Consider the following 20,668-nt stretch of genomic DNA (forward strand, 5'->3'; position numbering starts at 1 on the left):
TTTTACAATATTTTCTGATCATTTAAGTTATTGCTGCAATTCAGCAGGAGAAGAATGAGTGGCTTAAAAATCCGACAGCTCTGTTAAGGTTAATTTCCTTCTGGTCAGTGGAGGAATTAGCCAACTACAAATTCTTTACCAGTAAAATGGAAATACATATACTGCATTGGTTTCCTGACAGCATTGTTAAGGCTGAGTCATATTTTGAAATAACTGTGAAGATTGGTGGTATAGCTGCATAGAAATAATAATGAGAATAAAATATCTGGCATTCTGCTTAGATGGCAAATGGTTTTAGTTTTGTTAAAAAGATCTAAATTCACGCTTGGACTTCACGAGGACAGATGGAGTCTTTAACACACTGTTTGTAGATTCTTAAGAAACAGAATATCCTCATCTCAAACCTTCCCTAGGGCAGATAAGTAGCTATGTTCCAAATTCTAAAACTTACAGTGCTTCCTCCTCCTTAAAATATTCTTTGTTCATATATCCCGAGGCATATCAAGTAATCATTCTTATGCAAAAGAGAAGCAAATAAACAAAAACAAAAGAAAGACCGTACTGGTATTTTAAACCCTTCCCCCCTCCCAAAACACATGTGAGATGGGAGCAGAGGAAGGCAGAGGGGTGGGTGTGTGGATCTGAAAAAATAAATAAATAACAAAAAATATCTAATAACGATAAAAGTAATCGTGGCACGGTGGGCTTTTCTTTCTCGAAAATTCTCTCCCTACGTGACTTCTGATACTTTTGGTCTTTCCCGTTGGCCAGCTGGAGGGGTGGGTGTCTGGATGGTGCCTGCACGGGCTGTTCCTCCTGCAGCGGAGGCTCGTGCTGCGAGACCTTGGCGAGGACCAGGAGCCTGGGCGCATCCTCGTGCAAGCAGTTACTAACTGGTTAAGCGGCGTTTCCTGCCAGCGCCTGTCTCCGCCGCCCCGAGGCGGCCTCCTCGGCCCCATCCCGCCCCTGCCTGGGCCCCGCGCGGCCCCGCAGCCCCGCAGCCCCGCGCTCCCCGGGGGCGCCCAGCGGTGCAGGCTGCCGACGCCACAGCCATCCGGCCGGTGCAGGGACACCAGAGAGAGCAAAGTGGAAGACGCCACGCGACGCTGCTCGCCGGCAGGAGCCGCGAGCCCCGAGCCGCGAGCCCCGAGCCCCGAGCCCCGAGCCCGGCAGGTGCGGAGCCGCCCGGCGCGCAGGGGGTTAAAGGCATCATCGCAGCCATTAGAGGGAAAAGTTGCGGCGCGGCGAGCCCGGCGGAGCGGTCCAGCCCGCCCCCCTTGCCCACTCCCCACTTCCCCGGCTGGCGCGGCGCTCGGGGAGGCGGGGAGCGCGGGCTGACGCCGGACCAGCCGCCAGCCAGCCGGGCGCACTGCCGTCCCCGCGCCGCCAGCGCGAGTGTGCACCGGAGCCTCCCGGAGCCTCCCGGAGCCTCCCGGAGCCAGGCCGCCCGCAGGATGCTCGCAGCGTCGCGCCCGGGGCTCCGAGGCTGAGCCTCCGCTGCACTCCGCTTGCACCGCCTTTTTTTTTTTTTTTTTTTTTTGGAGGGGGGGGCTTTCTTGGCTGTTGGCTACACTGATGTGACCCCCCCCTTCTCCCCTTTCCGGAACGATGGGGATCTTTCTGGCATACGTTGGATTTGTTTTCTTTTCCGTTTTGTATGTGCAACAAGGGCTGTCTTCTCAAGGTAAGTGTGCGGCTCGTTGGTTGGCACATAGGTTTGCCTGCGGAGTGTGTGTGTGCGTGCGTGTGAGTGTGTTCTCTGTGTTCAAAGAACGACCAAGCAGACGTAGCGCGATCCTTAGGCAAGGAACAGTGGAATAGTGTTCCGGTGTCGGTTGTTTTTCTGCAAAGTTTATTAAATAGGAGGCAAGCTAAAACCGAGAGCAGATGTACGTGGCGCCTGACAATGAAGTGGGTGCCTGGGCGAGCGCAAACACAGGGGTGTGTGTGTGTGTGTGTGAGTGTGAGTGTGTGTGAGTGTGCCTTGGATCCGTGTGCATGCACTGGGTAGCCACTCATGCATACATAATCATGGCAAACAAACCGAGCCGGGGATGGGGGGCTCTCCACGGCCAGCCCTCCTCAGTGGAGGCAGGGTTGCCTTAGAGTTTCCTTTTTCTGGGTCCTTGCGACTTGGTTTGCGTGCGTGTTTATCAAAGGACCCATAAAAAGGCACGACTTGCATTACAAGCAGCAGCGGCGGCAGCAGCTGCAGCAGAGGCGGCAGCCGCCCGGGGACCCCGCGGGCAGGACTTCGCAGGCTGCGGTGATCGTTTCAGCACCACGAACAGATCAGGTCCCCGCGGCCCGACGCTGCATCACTCCCGCCAGCGGAACCGCCGTGCTCCCCCCACCCCCCCTCAGCTTACACAGAAAAGTCGTTTTCACACCAGAATGGTCTCCTTTAACTAAATCTGCGACTTGCTTATGTATAAATACAGGCACACTTCGGTTGTGATCGTTTGGGTGTTTCATAACGATGTGATGCCCGTCTTTGAAAAGTGGGGGGTGGGGGGGTGCCTCCACCCCCAAATCAGCCCTGCGGCCCCTCAGCCCTCCTGTCTGTGAGTGTGTGCTGCAGCTGTGCACTTCCGTTAGCCACAGATCTCTCCAGGACTACTTTTAGGGAAACATCAGTTCTTCACAAACATGCCTTAGACACCATAATAAGAGCAAACCACCCAGAGCATTCCATGGTAAAGAAATGCCTTTGGGAGAAGAAAAGGGGGGGGGGAGCATTTCATTTTTGTGAGTTTCCCCTTAACTCTGTATTCTGCAGACTAGCAGTGTCAAGACTGATAGTGTTCACTATAAAAAACTGAAAAAAAAAAAAAAAATCTCCGGTGACTTCAAAACAGTCTTTACTCTGAACTAAAACCCAAGTGTGTGATTCTCCTTTGCCAGGGGGTGTATGGCGATTTACAATACAGTGGCTTGATGGGGACAAATATAAAGGTTAATCTAGGCGGAAAAACAAAAAAAGACACATTCACAGCTTAGAAAGTGAGCATTTTGTTTCCCTGCTGTGGCCTTAAAATCGGGATTGCTAATAATTGTTTTGGTGCATCAGGAATGTGCATTTTGACAGGGAATTATGATGCATTGTCTGGTTACTTGAAACATCCAGTTAGTCATGGATTGTTTAGAAACTTCGAGCAAGAGGCTCTCCTCCTATATTGGCAGATTTGTCAGACGCGTAGCTCGGTGGATCCCTCCGTAAGTTTTGGGTAACGCTGCAGTCTGACAAAAGGTAAATGCATCCACCCGTGGGCATCTCGGCTACCGGGGCTGAGTTCCTTGGCAAGCCCCTTAAGCTTTGCATTATCTGGACTTGGTCGACGACAAAGTTATTTCGGCGTGACACCAAAAAGGAACAGGGACCAGGCCAAGGAAAGGGGGTTGGGGAAGCAGGCAAAGTCCGAGATGTCACAGAAGTGTTTTGTTAGCCTTTTTATTATTTTATTATTATTATTATTATTATTATTATTATTACTATTATTATTTTTAAGTCCACGAAAACTGTAGTGAGCTCTCAGGGAAAGGGTCTGGATATCCCAAAAGGATGCGATTTCTGTTTTGCAGCCAAATTTACCGAGTTCCCGCGGAACGTGACGGCGACCGAGGGCCAGAATGTGGAGATGTCCTGCGCCTTCCAGAGTGGCTCCGCCTCGGTGTACCTGGAGATCCAGTGGTGGTTCCTGCGGGGCCCCGAGGACCTGGAGCCCGGGGCCGAGGTGGCCGGTGCGCAGGTAGCTGAGCGCCCCCGCGTCCGTCCCGCTCACGCCCTTGGGGCTCCCGGGGCTCCCCGGGGACCCGCTGGCTCGCCTGGCGCGGGTGGCGCGGGGATGCCGGGCGGGGGGCAGGAGCCAGGAGGGACTCGCGGAGTGTCCCCCCATTAACCCCGGGGTCACCTGCTCCGCTCAGGACCCGCTACCGCTCGCGGGCCGCGGGGGCCACGGTGTGCCCACGTCCCAGGACCGCACCTGGCCGGGCGCTGGGCTGGGGAGGGGGTTCTGTGTCTCCACCGCGCGCGCGCGCACACCCGTCAGTTGTCACCACTGAGGCTGGCGGAGGAGAGATGGGGAGGGAGGGAGTGGAGCGCGGGAGAGTGGGGGCGGCGGGGAGCGCAGGGAGCGCAGGGAGCGCAGGGAGCGGGAGCGCGGGCGGAGGCGGAGGAAGGGGCGAGGGGGGCGCGGTGGGGGCTGCGGAGGGGGAGCCGCGGGAGCGCAGCTTGGGCAGTTGGGCGCGCGGGGCGGAGGGCCGGTCCGAGCAGGAGGAGGAGCTCTGGAAGAGCCCCCAGCCCCAGGGACGGGAGGCCCGCGGGCCTGGACGCGGGGGGAGGGGGGGGTCCCCGCAGACTTCCGCGGGCTCCCGGGTGCAGCCCTGCGGGCCCCGCCGGCCCGGACCCACCTCCCCGCGCGCGACTCGCCGGCGCCCCCGCGCGGTCCCGCCGCCCCGACCGGCCTGCTGGCCGCCTGGTCCCCGTGCGCCGCCCCCATCCGAGCCCCGGGGAGGCTGCGCCCCGGGCCAGGTCCCCGTGCGCCGCCCCCATAGGTGCCCCGCGGGGCTGGGCCGCCGGGTCCCTGTGCGCCGCCCCCATCGGAGCCCCGTGGGCTGGGCTGCCTGGTCCCCGTGCGCCTCCCACAAGCCCCGCGGGCTGGGCCGCCTGGGCCCCCTGCTCCGCCCATCGGTGCCCGCGAGAGCTGCCATCGGAGCCCCGCGGGGCTGGGCCGCCTGGTCCCCGTGCGCCGCCCCATCCGAGCCCCCGCAGGGCTCTACCACCTGGTCCCCTTGCTCCGCCCATCGGTGCCCCCGAGGGCTGCCATCGGTGCCCCGCGGGGCTGGGCCGCCTGGTCCCCGTGCGCCGCCCCCCGCCCCATCCGAGCCCCGGGGAGGCTGCGCCCCGGCCCAGGTCCCCGTGCTGAGCGGCCTCTCCCCCCCGCAGGTGGAGCTGGTGCCCGACCGAGACCCTGACAACGACGGGACCAAGATCAGTGTGAGTATCACGGCGACAGGCGACAGGGGGCGCCTGCCTTTGTCACCTGCCAGGCCGGCCAGGCCCCAGGTGGAGGAGCGTGAGGGCCTTATAGGTCTCTAAAAGCCTTTTTCAAATTCTTGCCCCGAAAAAGGCAATGTCATGGACGCAGGGCGAGAGCCAGCTTTCTCCTTCTTATTTCTCTGGGTACCTACCAATTGAAGCAGATTTAGAGTTGATACAATAAAATCATTCATTTCAAGACCACAGATATTTCAACGATTACTAGAGAGTCGTTTTGCCAAGCAAAGAGTGTGGAACTTTTTTTGTTAGTCTTTTTAACAGTTACAAGACTATAGGAGTATAGGACTGCAATTCTAATCTTCATTCGAAATCACAGAACTAGTTACCTTTAATAGGAAGTAAAATACTAACTTATGACAATCTTCCTAGGCAGGAAAAAAATTAAAGTATCCAAGAGGATGTTGAAATTATATTGAAAACAACTCAATTCTCAATGTAATTTTTAAGGCATGCAACCTATTTCTAATGAACATGTTTAAAGTCATAAACATATAAAACCAAAAGCCAATATAAATATAAAACATAATTGGAGGAGGTTGACCTATTGAAAACATAGAGATGTATTTCAACTGTATTGTGTATTACTTTTTAATAATTCTATATGAAGTTAGAAATAAAAAGAAAATTGTGATTTTTTGACTATATCGCCAGTGAAGCCTTCTAGAATCACTTTATGTTGCTAGATCTGCTTAGCTCATTCATAAACAGTAAACAAACAAACAAAATAAAAATAAACAGTAAACAAGTTTTCATTACTAGAAATGAAATAGTTTTTATAAAGTCAGAAAGTACAGGGTCTACTTGGCATATATATGTGTGCGTGTGTGCGTGTGTATGTGTGTATATATGCCATATATAGGAACATGTATAAGTATATATTCTTTTATTTATATTCATTTTAGGAATCTTAACAATCCAATGACCTCCATTAAGAAAGAAAATTTATACTGAGGCTGTTAAAATAGTAAAAAAGTGGTATAAGATTGATATTATATCACAAGCAAAAGTTTAAAAATATATTGTACTAATAGAATCAAAATCTGTAAGTGTATAATCTCAAACTGGAAGCAAATATCAAACAGGAATAAAACTACAATTTATATTCATAAACTCACTTTTTAGAATATTTCAAGTCAATTATTATAGAAACTACTGTTTTCATACAGTGCTAGAAAGCTTTACTGGTAAAATCAATTGTTGACAATACTTATCTTAAATATTTTATTTTTTACATATATAGTGGCTAGATTGTTTACTGACTACTCCTATGTCACCCTTCACCCATAAGTATATCCTCCAAAGACCAGTGGGGAATAGCCTTACACATCTCAAACTAGGGCGCCATACGGTTAAGATACATGATCAAGCACATAACTACTAATACTATTACCTATTCCAGAAGTTCAAGAAGTCTAGTGAGTCAGCAAAAGTTCTAGTTAGAAACTGAGGTAGAAAAAAGTTTGTTCTGTTCTCAATTTAACAGAATGACCTTGATCATGTGTCTTAAACCAGCAGTTGTTAACTTAGAATTCTCAGGAAGGCTTTTTTTTTTTTTTTAATTTATTTTTTATTGGTGTTCAATTTACTAACATACAGAATAACCCCCAGTGCCCGTCACCCATTCACTCCCACCCCCCGCCCTCCTCCCCTTCCACCACCCCTAGTTCGTTTCCCAGAGTTAGCAGTCTTTACGTTCTGTCTCCCTTTCTGATATTTCCCACACATTTCTTCTCCCTTCCCTTATATTCCCTTTCACTATTATTTATATTCCCCACATGAATCAGGAAGGCTTTTATGAAACACCGATCTGAGCTTTGCCTCCTTAAGATGCAAACGTAATGTTTCCACATTAATCCAAATGAGACCATTTTCTTTCTTTCTTTCTTTCTTTCTTTCTTTCTTTCTTTCTTTCTTTCTTTCTTTCTTTCTTTCTTTCTTTCTTCCTTTCCTTTCCTTTCCTTTCCTTTCCTTTCCTTTCCTTTCCTTTCCTTTCCTTTCCTTTCCTTTCCTTTCGGGAGAGAGGGAGGGAGGGAGGGAAGAGAGAATCTTCAGCAGGCTCCACGTGCCCAGTACAGAGCCCTGAAGGGACTCAATCTTATGACCCTGAGGTGAAATCAAGAGTCATAGCTTAACTATGTGGCCAAAGCCACACAGGCGCCCCCAAATGAGACCATTTTCTAACAGCTCCCTAGATGATTTTAATGTGCTATCAATGCTGAGAATCAAAACCCAAACCCCCAAGCCTCAGTTTACTTTAATGTAAAATAATAATCATGTAAGTACTCCAACTATTTCAAACTTTTGTTAAGAGACTCAACTGAGGCTATATTTGAAACTATTAATCCCTATTCTTTTTATTTATTTTTATTTTTTTCTTATTCTTTTTATTGTGTTTGTATATTAATATGTAATTTTTCATACAAATAAATATATACCATAGTTGTGGTTCAAATATTGGAAACTATTTGTATATATGACTCTGTATGTAAAAGACAAATAAATACTCAACACGTTTTCTTACTTATGGCCATTTGAAAGTGTAAACTTCCCTCACTTCTTTTCACTATCTTTCAAAATCATGCAAATCCTTAAATCCTGAGTGTTTTAGGAAATCCATCATCCTGTCAATCATGGATAATATAAGATTTATGTAAAACCTAGCTGTTCTGATAAAGATGCTTATGAGTATACGTGTGAATATGTGTATTATGCATAACACAAAATCACATATACTTTTAATATTTACATATCATTTTGCTGTTAATCTGGCATAAAAATTATTTGAAGAAATATGAGAGCCAATTTCAATTTTGAAAATCAAACCAGTGTCTGATTGATGGCATCTCCAATTCCAGGAGCCTAAAGACACTACATTGGCCAGGGTTATGCACTCTGACCCTAAGACTCCAGGTGATCTTAATCTGTACCCCAAGCCATTCCACCCCATAACTTTTGGTAAAACTGCACCAAACAGGGATCTCTGGGTGGCACAGTGGTTTAGCGCCTGCCTTTGGCCCAGGGCGCGATCCTGGAGACCCGGGATCGAATCCCACGTCGGGCTCCCGGTGCATGGAGCCTGCTTCTCCCTCTGCCTGTGTCTCTGCGCCTCTCTCTCTGTGACTATCATAAAAAAAAAAAAAAAAAAAAAAAAAAAAAGACTGCACCAAACATTTGAGAAGACTGTTAAAGATTCAAGTCTATTTTGTTGGTACCTTTAGTGAGGCACCCTAATGTGGGGATAAAACATCCTCAAATTCTGTTGTGATCAACAGAATACTTTTGTGATCTCTCAGGGCTGTTGCCAGCAGTGAAGAAAAGAGGCTGTACAAACTCCATCCTTTACCATATTCTGTTTGTGCTTCATTTGGCTGAGCTATCCAGGCAGAGGTCAGTCTCATGGTTGGAAAGTGGCAAAACTGCTACTGGAACGTGGGAAATGGGGACCACGTGGCTACTGGAATCTGGCGCTGGCTGGATTGAACTAATTATTCCATGATTTTGTGAAGCCAGTTGTTAATGCAATGGGATAAATATGACCTTCGGATTTGACTGTTGAGAAAATAAATAGCTCTCTGACTGTGGCTATGAGGCTATTAAGACCCTTTAATTTTCCCACATTAGCAAGCTCAGGAGCAAGTATGGGAACAAAATCATTTGATGTAGCACTTTATTATTTTTTTTTACCTGCAATTTTTCAGACAGTGAAAGTCCAAGGCAATGACATCTCTCACAAGCTTCAGATTTCCAAAGTGAGGAAAAAGGATGAAGGCTTATATGAATGCAGGGTGACAGATGCCAATTACGGAGAGCTACAGGAACACAAAGCCCAGGCCTACCTGAAAGTCAATGCCAACAGCCACGCCAGGAGGATGCAGGCCTTCGAAGCCTCGCCCATGTGGCTGCAAGATATGAAGCCTCGCAAGAATGTCTCAGCAGCCATTCCCAGCAGCATCCACAGCTCTGCCAACCAGCGAATGCACTCCACCTCCAGCCCTCAAGCGGTAGCCAAAATTCCCAAACAAAGTCCACAATCAGGTATGGAAACCCATTTTGAGCCTTTCATTTTACCACTCACAAACCTCCCCACAGGAAGATTGGTCAAGTAGGGTAGACGAATTGATGTGTGATGGTTTTAATTGAGACCTAGTTCAGTTGACATAATGATGAGATGAGGCACGGGGAGCTTGAGGCTCGCCTTCACAGAGGATGTGAGTTGCCCCCTTAATCGCTGACAGTGCTTCATATACAGGGACCTAGGAGCTGGACTTTTTTTTTTTTTTCCCTCTGTATTTACACATTATAAGAACAGTAAATCATGTAATCTTGGTTGCATTATAAATGCATGTTCATTTTCTCTACAGATTTATGTATTGATAATGGCCCAAATTAAGAGACTTTCACTTAATCAAAATGTAAATGAAAGAGACACAACACATTTTCAGTGGCCATAGCTTTAAGGCAGGATTGTTTTCCAAGGGCTTTTGATTTTGAAGGAGAAACTTCAGCTGCCTGTGATGAAAGTGATGATGATAATGGGAGGAAGTGAGGGGGGATGAAAGGCAGTAAGTGGTGCAGAGATAAGGCAACTCCCGTAAATGTGCCTTCGATGCCAATTTAGGAGCTTAGTCACACATTTCCAAAGTCAGCTGTGCAAGTTAAAGCTGTTCTGAATAGCATTAATTTATGCAATCACTCAGCCAATGGAAACTCATTGAAGTTTTAACCTTGATGTGGGATAAAGGCTTCTTGGAATGAGCAGTACCCTGCACGACCCGTGACTGTTCTGTATTTTCTTCAAACACTTGACGTAATATTACAGGATGAAGGGAGCATAAAAATACTGATCGTTATTTAAGTTTTTCCCTTTACACTTTATCATTGAAGAATTATTGATACTACTATTGATAATAGAAAATTACGTTGCTAACATCCAAGGTCACTTTAGCCATTAAATACGAAACCTGGTCACTTCATTCGGATGATTTCAATTACCTGTGTACATACATATTTGTATATATGTATATATACAAATATTGTGTGTATATACAATATACACACAATTGAACAGCACTTTTTCCTACTCATGCATCATGTGCTAATGGATATGATTTGTCGAAAGCTTCACTGAGGGTCCCTGGGAGTTTGCATTGCCTTTAAATGTAGGTGAGCAATTATCCCAGCATGCCTTGGTCATGGCAGTTTCTGCCAATCTGATGAATACATAGTTTAGTCTTCCAGCCTCTCCAAGGCTCAATTCGTGTGGCTTTGTTTCATTTTCATCTTTATCATCTTTTTTGTTTTTCAAGTTAAAGAATAAAACCATAGCTAGAATATATATGTATCTATATACATATAGGCATGTACATCCACATACATATCTGTATATATATGTATATATATATCACACAGAAATAGCATCTAGAGTTAGAATTTTTATAGCCATTATTTGGTAACGACTCAGTGTTTTTGAAGACACTGTCCCCCTCTCTTTGATGCAAAAACTAAAGAAAAGGCCAGATGCTAAATGCAAAATTACAGAGTAGCCTCAGCAGACAGTTTAGGACCTTATCTGTGAGAAATCCAAATCCATGAAACTCACATTATTAGCATACATAGAACATTCCAAACTACAAATCATAAATCTGTTTCATTGATAAAATCAAATGGATTGCCTAGTCCAATGGAGGAATCTAAGCATGGAATGAAATGTTCTATTTCTAAATTATTTACTTTTAGATTAAATAATATACTCTTAAGAGTATCTATTTTAATATAGTTTTCTTAGTGTTGTGATTGGAGCTAAATGGTACAACTCTAGATATCTTCTCACATTTTTCAAATAAAAAAATCACTGCCTAATCTCACCACCAGCCTTACTTGTTGAGCAAGATGGAAGAAGGGATGCTGACTTCATGGAAGTCCGTACGCATCCAAAGCCTTCTGCCTATAACAAAGATTAATATGAAATATATCAAAATCTTTAATTTCTATTTTTTTCTGCCAATGAATACTGGAAAATATTTTCGATACAATTAATAACACTTTTTAACTTCTAGTTCAGAAGCTGGAGTGACCTAGCCACTCATTCTATACATGTGTAAGTTTCTGTACTTGCACAATTATTGCATAAAATACAATAATTTGTATTTTTGGACGGATATTTATATAGTAGATTCACTGTAATACCTATATCCTGATTTATAATTTTGCTTTATAATTTTCCAGGTTATATCCAAATAAAGCTGATTTCAATACCCATGCTTCATTTATTCACTCTCCATCCTTTCAAGAGCTTCTGTGCCAGGCACAATGATTCAAAAATGGGAGACATACTCCCTCTCCTCAAAGAGTGTACATTTTTATTTGTGACCAAACAAAATATCTGTAAATTCCATTGACCATGCCTCTTTTATTTTTCTTATTCTATTAAAGGCAAGACATGATGAGGACACAAAAATTGAAATCTTGCTTTTACAGATTAAGAGCGATAGTAGCTTTTTGTGTTTTCACTTACTACAAGGAGGCATGCTTCATCCATGGTACATAGGACACTGTGATATTAACCTGTGTTACAAAAGGCTGGTTAATCTGGCCTTTTATCTTCATGAAAGTCTTAGACTTCGTTGATTTAGGCCAAATCACTCAACTCTTATTCATAGTATTTTTCTGTCAAAGAATGCCTGTCTCTATGCTGGGAAAATATTAGCTGAAAGTTATTCAGTATATATACATAGATGTAATGTGCAAATGATCATAGAATTAACCGGTTTTCCTAAAGCAGAAATTTACATGAAAAAAAGATAGAGAAAGAGCCTCTTAGCATCTATACACCACAAGGTAAAGATTTGTCATTTAATATAGCTAGTCTCATATTTTTTCCAGAAGTTAGTAAGCATGTGACTATCCCCTCCTGCTTTAAATGGTTTATCTTTATGACATCTCCTTTTAAATTCATTTGATAATCCACAATTAAAACCAAAAGAATGAGTAAGAATGATAAAAGCAAACAGATAAACAAAACTTGGCTTTTGCAACCCCTTGTTTTCTCATCTCCAGATCTTTCAAACTTTCACCAATTTTGTGCCTCCATAACTAACATTAGAAGAAATGTCCTATAGATGTTCTGAGGAGGACAAGTTCCTGATTCTAGTGATGAGTGGTTTCGTTTCACCTTCACAGAGAACACGGAGACTTCCTTGAGCCTCTCCCCTCCCCTAGTACCTCACTATACTATACCATCCTCTACTTGTGTCTTCCTGTCTCATCCTGCTTTCAGAAGCCAAAGAAACCCTCCATAGTCCACCCCTCTAGTTCCCGCTGTGTTCCTGTCTTCTTTCCCCCTCTACTGACCACCCCCCAAGCCCTGAGAATTGTCGAATCAGCCCAAATCCAGCCCCATCCGCCTCCCTCTGCTGCTAGCCACCATCTCACAGTGGGCGCCACCTCCTGCTCCCCGTCCTAGCACCTTCTTCACTGCTGGCCCTGCAGCCTCAAACCCTGTCCCCTCCCCAATCCTGAGCAGTTGCTAGGAGCCCCTGTCCTCTGGTGTCGTCTTGATTGGCTGTTAGAGTTCCACCTCTGTTTGTTGGCTTCACCCCCCAGATGCCTCTCTTAAATGTGGTCTTGTCCCATTCCCAACTCCTTTATCTAATCATCCATTGTTACGATTCCACTGCTAACTCTCAAAAAATTCCTTCACTCAGGTTTCCAATCCTGATTTCTTTCTGGAGAGCCAGAGTCGTGTTCATTATGGTCCCCCAGGACATCTCCACATATGCCTCTACCAGCACTGTGGCAGGGTAGAGACGGCTACACATGTGTTGACTGGGCACCCATTGGGATGTGGCCACTTTGACAGTAAGGGTATGAAGTCATGTTACGCAAGAAATGCAATGCCAAGTCCAGACGTAGCCTTCCTGAGGGCTGGCAGCAGCTGCTGTGGCCCCTTCGAAGCCAGGCACCAGATACAAGTGCAGCTACCTTGAGTCCACCTGACTGAGTGAAGCCCAAGCAGCCCAGCCTATAGCGCCAGCCCCCGCTGCTCTTTCAACCAGCACTGCACAGCTGAGCCCAGCCAACATTGACTCGTGAGAGAAAAAATTGTTTGAGGGTACAAGTTTTTAGGGTGGTTTGTTTCCCAGCAATATCTAGGTTGGGCCCCTAAATGCAAACACTCAAAACTGAGTTTATCTTCACTTCCTCACCAGAAAGATATGTTCTTCCTCTGGTGTTCCCAGAGTCTTTTCATGACATCATCACAATCACAGGTCTTGTGGAAACCTTGAAAACATTCATCTCTTCCTTCAGTTGCCACAATGAATTAGTCATTCAGTCCCATTGTTTCAGTCAACAGGGACTTCTTTCTCAAGATAGGCCCTCTTCACTTTCCCCATCTCTTGCAACAGCACCTAATACTTTACCTACTTAAATTCCAATGCATTAAAATAAATACATTCTAATGCCTTGAACAGATCACAACAGAGGAAGTATGAAATAATTAGTATTTCCAAGACACCATCACAAACTTTCAGGCCTAATTTCCACCCTTGTTTCTCCTGAGTTCCAAATCCTCACGCCCATAATCTTTTTAATTGGTATTTCCTCAATGTTTTCAGATTGCTGTCTTACCTCTGTGACTTTGCAAATGTGTTTTCTCTGCGTGGGTCTTTCCCTCTGAGCTGAGTTCCTACTCAAATGCAAATTCTTATATAAAGCTTCCTCAGATCCTCTTGGAATTGGTTATTTCCTCTTTCAGGGCTCGGCAGCAACTTGTTTACACTCACTTTGAAGCCATTATTGTGCATTGTAGTGTAGGAATTTTTCCTGGGGCTTTCCTCCTCTCCGGGCTGGATTCAGCCCTACATTCTGGGAAGCCTCTGTCTCAGCACAACCGGAAGGTTGGTCATCCAACAATAACTTCTAGGCTACAAACATTACAATTTGCATTTGTATCCCTCCAGGTGCCCAGAACCAGAGGAGCTCCTGTTTGCAGGAGAAAAGGAATATATAGGGACAGTAAATCTTTGTTTTCATCTTTTTTCCTTATAATTATATTTGCATAAATAGATAATCCTGCCACTATTCCAAAACTGACCCAGACTCTAAACTGTGTTTCTCAAAGTGTCGTGCACACGACCTAAGCCAGACTCAGCAGGGAGCTCGTTAAAAATTCATATTTTAAGGCTCCACCTAGCAGCTCTTGAATGAAAGTCTCTGAATCTAGGACCAGAAATAGGCATTTTTATGTGTAGCAAATTGTGAAAATCATTAGCTCTAAAAAGTTCTTATGGATGGGGAAAATAATTGTATCATTTACTAGGAGATGTGTATGCATGTGTGTGTGATGCTACAATATGTTTTCTTTTTTTAGAAACGGGTCTTTTCCCATTATTTTACAGTATTGAGATGGACTTTTGTGAAACTGTTCTCTTCACTCGTGATCAACAGCTGGCGCTTTTAAGAAAACTGGCCGTGGTTAAGGGGTGGTTATGTTTCTACGTGTGGAGTCTCTAGTCACTCGGCAGGGATGCTGATTCTCTGAACTCCAAAATATGATTATTGTGTTTTCACCATGAGGTGAACCTGAGCATTGAGAGGCAGCTGTTGCTACAGCTGGTAGAAGCCAAGAGCTCCCCGAAGCTCCTCTGCTGCTGATAACCATGGCTGCTTTCCAAAAGTGGCCAGATTTAGCAAGAATGGTCCTGAAACAGAATTCAAAGCTGGTAGGGGGAGGCAGATGAGGGGCTGAGGGTCTTGCAGGAGATTGTTTTCCTCATTTAAAAAAAAGAGGAAATGATGTGTTACATCTAGGTAGAGAGCCAATAACATAATTTAGACCTTAATGTTGATTTTGGTTTAAATGATCCAACTTGGCTGCTTACACAGGTTAAATTAATTTGATCATTGTAATTCTATCAGCTAAATGGCTGCTATGTAAATCAAGTGTCTATGAATAAGATGAAAAATAGATTTGAGGCAGTGCTTTAGATAATACAGGCCACGGAATCCGTTAGAGCTGTGTTTGAACCGGAATTAAGTAGATTAAAAGTCTATACTGGCTAAATTCACTCATAAACCATATTTAACTCATTGAAATTCAGTAACTAGCCGAGTCTATAAAACCAATGCCCAGCTATATGTTGGAAGGGCTTTTCTGTGCACGACTGGCTACATTAGGGTTCACGTGTGATTTCCAGGAGCTCTGTAATTGAGGAGACATAAAGCAGAATTGCCAATGTTGCAAGCTCTTATCTCTAAAGATTGCATGATCCTCGAGATTTCAGGAAGCTGCCAGGGGAGCTGCTATGTGGATAGATGACCAAAGGTTTGAGAAGTTGCTGGAAAGACTTAATTTTGTGGGTCAGAGTAACACATTTTCTAGAAAAGACAAGGGTCCCTTCTCCCAAGAAACACTGCTGCCACCTATAGCCTAACACGGAGCATTCATTTCAGCTGCAAGGGGGCAATGGACACGGAAACAAGGGAAGAAGGAAGGCCCTTCCCATGTCATCTCCATCACTCACACAGCTGGGCATATCTCCCTTTCCTCATCTGTTAAATGGGAACTGTGGTATAAATTTCACCAAGTTTTGAGGATTAAATGAAATCATATACAAAGAGAGCTTGGCATTGATCAGGCCCTCAATAAATGATAACCAGCTGCTGTATTAATATGTTAAATGTTGCATATGCTTTTTTATTATTCTGATTATTATTGGGAGCAATGAGGTGCTGAGAGGAAATGATCTAAGCCACCTGGCTCTGCTGTGGTGAATATTTTCCTTACTGGGTGTGTGTAGGTGAGGGGTTAAAGAAGACTGAGTCTTCATTCCTGACTTATGTTTTATCATGTAATTTCATGATACTTGAAAAATCTTGATAAAGTATCAAGATACTTGATACTTTGAAATTTCATGATACTTGAATTTCATGATACATGGACTTTCTTTTTTACTTCTGTCACAATACCATTAACTTATGATAAATATTCCCCTATATAATGATACTAAATATATTAGCCACGAGCTGTCTTGCCCAAGGTCATAACTAGATCTTTACTGTAAAGCATAATAAAAATTCCAAAGGGTTGTTAAGAGTTTGAACTCTGTGGCCTGAACAAATAACATGTTTTTGGAAACCACAGTTATGCATGCTGGCTGCTAACATAATTAAATTCAAGCTTTCAAAAAAGACCCTCGGAATTTTTAAAATCATACAATAATTATAGATACATCTGAAAACAAACAAGTGAGAAGAGTTAAAAGCTTAAAAAAGAGAGAAAAATAAAATGGATTTAGAACCCAAAAAACCCTTTGCTTATTTGTTGAGTTAGCTGTGTACAAAATATCTCTGAACCTCAAGAGCCATTATTCATAAAACAGATATTAACACATAGGCCCTAAAGGCCATTTTCAGCATTAAGAGACATGATGTATTTTAAATATCTATCAGAGTAAACTTGGCACTAGAGTAAGTTCAGCAATGGTTGGTTGCTTCTTTTTTTACCTAATGGACTTTAAAGCATATTATTAAATAACTACGATTTAAAAGGGTAATAAAGTAACATAAATATGAATAGAGATGAAAGAAAATAAGAAGAAGCCTGGAAAGCTCTAAAATTACATAAAATATTATAATATCTGGTGAGCTGAAAATATAAGAATTAAGGAGGGATTTATTTGATTAATAAGTGACAAAAGGAAACATTATAATTTACGATATATGTCCAAATGAACTCAAATTAATTAAAGAGCTAAGCAGAAAAGCAAAATCAGATACAGACAGATCAGCATAAAATCAGAAGCCTGAGGCTTTGAAGATTTAAAGTTACAAAATATACAAGTGAAAATAACATCTTACTATAAGTAATTTATAATATTTGTTTAATTAAATCCAATTTAAGTAAAAAGTGGTAACAGTAGACAAGGATATATATGTGTTTAATACTTAGGAAAAGAAGAAAATAATCTCAGGTTTATATATGTTATGATTATGTAATCCATTCCAAATGATTTGGAGATATCGAAATAAACTTAAATCAATTCTCTATTTGACAGCAAAACCCAAATAGAAAATATTTGGGGCATAATATATAATTTTCAATAGTAACAACAACAAAAACTATAAATTATCTAGTTTTTTAGAAACCATAACAAGCAGTCTAAATATGAAGACCATTAGAACACTTTGTTCAGAGAGTTTAAGTTAGACTAAATGAATGAATATGTATGTTTTTGGATGGACAATCTCAATTTTAAATATGTCAGATTTTTCAGAAGTGTTTATAGACTTGATGCAGTCTCAGTCAAAACCCTACTCTTTTTTTAAAAAAACTTGACACCTATAATTTTGGCAAAGATTTTTAGAATCCGTGTTTATCATCAAGGTTACAGTGACTCAGGCATTTTGCTATATGATGACTTGCACGGTGAATTGGTACTTCCCTTCTGGAGGAAAATTTATCTGGAGGGATCAGTCACAGGGCTTTAAATTGTGTGGCTTCTCCTGCCTGAAGACATGCTCCTGAGAGGAAATTCCCAAAAGATCAGTAGTAAAGCAGGCCCAAACCCATGAGACCCAGGGACATTTCTCACAGAGGCCTTCCCAAAATTGCAAATGCCCAAATGACCAAAAGTAAGGAAGTTGCCTAATGAATGTGTTAAAATGTAAAACCATGCAATGAATATTACATAGCTTCTAAAATTAAGTTTTAGTGAAATTAGATAAGATTCAATATATAAAAGAATGAAAAACAGAGAGTACAAAACAGTATTTTTAAATCAACCTGAGATACTTCCATAGAAAAATGATAAATATACGAAAATGTACATCAACAATCAATGTTATGATTTTTAACTATTTGATTATTTTATGTGTATAATTAACATTTATACAATGTTAATTTATTACTTTTGTTATATGGAAAAAAACACATTATTTACAATTTCCCAGATTTAACCATAGGCCAATGACAGGGGCTCCTGGGTGGCTCAGTCAATTAAGCATCTAACTCTTGATTTCAGCTCAGGTCATGATCTCGAGGTTGTCAAACCAAACCCTGCATTGGGCTCTATGCTCAGTGGACAGTCTGCTTAGGATTCTCTCTCCCTCTGTCCTACCCCTCAACATGCTCTCTCTCTTTCTCTAAAACAAACAAATCTTAAAAAAAAAAAAAAAATGAACCAATGACAGTTCATGAGAGAGAAAATTAACAAAATATATTCAACAAATTTAAAAAGGCAAAGTAAAATAATGGATATGATTGTAGAGGTCGTGACAAATTAAAAATATGTACATATGCACATGTGTGTACACATGTGTATATATACATTAAAAGTACTAGTATGAAAGTGGTATACTCAGAAATTGCTAGTAGCATTGAAATTAAGAACACTGTATTTTATTTACTGGAAGCTGGATGAAGAATGTGACCATCAAATTATTCTTTTTGTTTTTCAAACATAATGAGTGTGCTCTTGATAAATTTATTTTGATTAACCTAATCAAGCACATGTAAAGTCCATAAATTAAATATCCTGCAATCATTTTTCCTCTCAATAGTATGACTCATTCAACCCCAATTCAGAAGGAGTTCAGAGTGGTGAGCAATGGTGCAGTCATTGGGACTGTCAAGGAAAATTAGTACCTTGGAAGATTTATAAATGATAATTATGTTTTATTTAATATGTCTTTTAAAAAGTCTGAGAGAGCATTTTTGCATGAATTTAGAACTTTATATGCATAAAAAATACCAATATAGGTTAAAGTCTTAGTGCTTGAATTAAAGCAAATTGTAAAATTAGGAGTTAAAATTCCTTATTCCACAAAACTGATGACTGTGGAGCCATTGAAAAAATAAAAAGTAAGGAATCACATGAAGGTTTTTTGTTTTTGTTTATTGGTTTGTTTTTTGCCTTCATAGGAGCATTTTTAATACAGATTAAGCATGCAGTCACTGTACATTTTTAAAGGGTCTTAAGCATTGTGCAATGAGGGGGGTCTATTATGGGACTGATTTTTCTGTGTTATTTATATGTTTTATGTTATAGACACATTCTCAGCAGCATCTTCAGTCATTTGGAATATTTGAGTTTTAATTTTTCTGATTAAATACATTTATTAATTTTCTCATTTCTCTTAGCATTGTAAATGGTTAATTTGAAAAATACTATGGTTAGGGAGCAAGCAATAGAAACACAACTAAATCGAAAAAAAACCCTTTAGAATGTAACAACTCAATTTCAAACAATCTTCAAAATACTTCAAAATACAAGTATTTTGAAGCTAAAAGCTATGTCTTGATATTTTTGGTGTTATTTCAGTGTCTAGCATTGTGTTTAGCATGTAATTAGAGTTTAATAGATGTGTAAGGATTGCGTATGATGTTTTGGTTTATGTAGAGGACAAACCACATAAGATAATACCACTGCTGAGAAGATGTATGAATTCTTATGTGATTCGGTCAGTCTCTAACAACACAACCCAAACCCCCTGTGCGTTAATGCGGAAGGCACTTGGGCCGTCGTCCTTCATTACATACCATGACAACAACAATATTCATTTACTTGAAATTATATTTAATATCAAATTATGTTTAGGAAGTTTGATGAGCAGTCCTTGGCAACTGTGTACTTCTATTGTATCTGCATGTCTTGATAAAAAGGATATGGATTAAATGTATGTATATTGCTTCATCTCTGTGAGTTACTTAATTCTGATGGCTAAGGTCATTTCTGTTATGAAGATCATTTATAAAACATTCTAATTTAGATAATTTTGAAATAGCTGGATTAAGGAAAAGGGTAAAACCATTGGCTCAAATTTGGAAAATATATCGGTAAAGTCTTAAAACATTTTTCTTATGTTAAAATAAGTGTGTTTTCTGAAGCTATTTAACTGATGTTTTTCTATATCCTGTTGGCATTAGGTCCTCAAATAGTTTTTTCCTCAAAAGCAAACATTGCTGAACAATTAAAATTAATTTTTAAATGTAGGCAAATTACTGTATGAATTATGTTGATATCTTTACTTTTCAATTTATATAAGAAGATAAGTGAAAATTGAAATTGCTTATTTGCAGATTTTTTATCTTCTCTTTCCTTTACTTCTCTGTCTTCACTTTGAGTGTCTGAGTTGCCATTTCTGTAAAAATGTGAGCTGTATTTCTTTCTTTGATGAAGGATTCTTCTCTGTTGATGTTGGAGAGGGGCATCTATGACAATGTGCAGGAAGAGCGTAGGTGGAAAGAGAGATCCTTTATTTCACCAACTAGTGAGTGATTACTCAACTCTGAAAATACAACTTGCTTCCCTCTCCACTCAGTCGTCAGTACTTGTAGCTGTGGGACATGTTATATGAGCTTTTCTCACTCACTAGGGCACGCTAGTCCAGCACACTCTGATGCAGAACCATCCCACACTGTCCCCAGTTGTCCTCATTATTTCCTCCACTCCCCACACTGAACGTGCTGTTTAAGCTCTTTGAGAAATTTGCCATTGCTCGTCAACACCATCAGTGCCACAAAACCACATGTGTATATGGTCCCTGATGGAGAATTTGTGATCATTCCAACAAGATGTGGATTAATATCCACCTTTGCATTATGAATAA

The 20,668-nt window shown here is 42.1% G+C and overlaps 1 protein-coding gene across 6 annotated transcripts in view; it reads left to right on the forward strand.

The window, feature by feature from the left end:
- Window positions 1-846: 846 nt before the first annotated feature.
- The window catches only part of VSTM2A (V-set and transmembrane domain containing 2A), a 191,277-nt gene continuing 171,455 nt past the window's right edge, over window positions 847-20,668 (forward strand). The window contains exons 1-5 of one of the 6 annotated variants that reach the window (XM_025449433.3): window positions 847-1,684; window positions 3,583-3,749; window positions 4,946-4,996; window positions 8,758-9,094; window positions 14,458-19,770. In XM_025449433.3, the coding sequence (XP_025305218.1) occupies window positions 1,609-1,684; window positions 3,583-3,749; window positions 4,946-4,996; window positions 8,758-9,094; window positions 14,458-14,519 (693 nt within the window). In that variant the 5' untranslated portion in view covers window positions 847-1,608 and the 3' untranslated portion in view covers window positions 14,520-19,770. Of the gene's footprint in view, window positions 1,685-3,582; window positions 3,750-4,945; window positions 4,997-8,757; window positions 9,095-14,457; window positions 19,771-20,668 lie in introns of those variants that run through there. The other 5 variants (XM_025449435.3, XM_025449432.3, XM_035701095.2 and 2 more) reach the window with 5 other exon arrangements.

Source organism: Canis lupus, chromosome 18 (assembly GCF_003254725.2).
Source record: "Canis lupus dingo isolate Sandy chromosome 18, ASM325472v2, whole genome shotgun sequence".
Classification (NCBI taxonomy): Eukaryota; Metazoa; Chordata; class Mammalia; order Carnivora; family Canidae; genus Canis; species Canis lupus.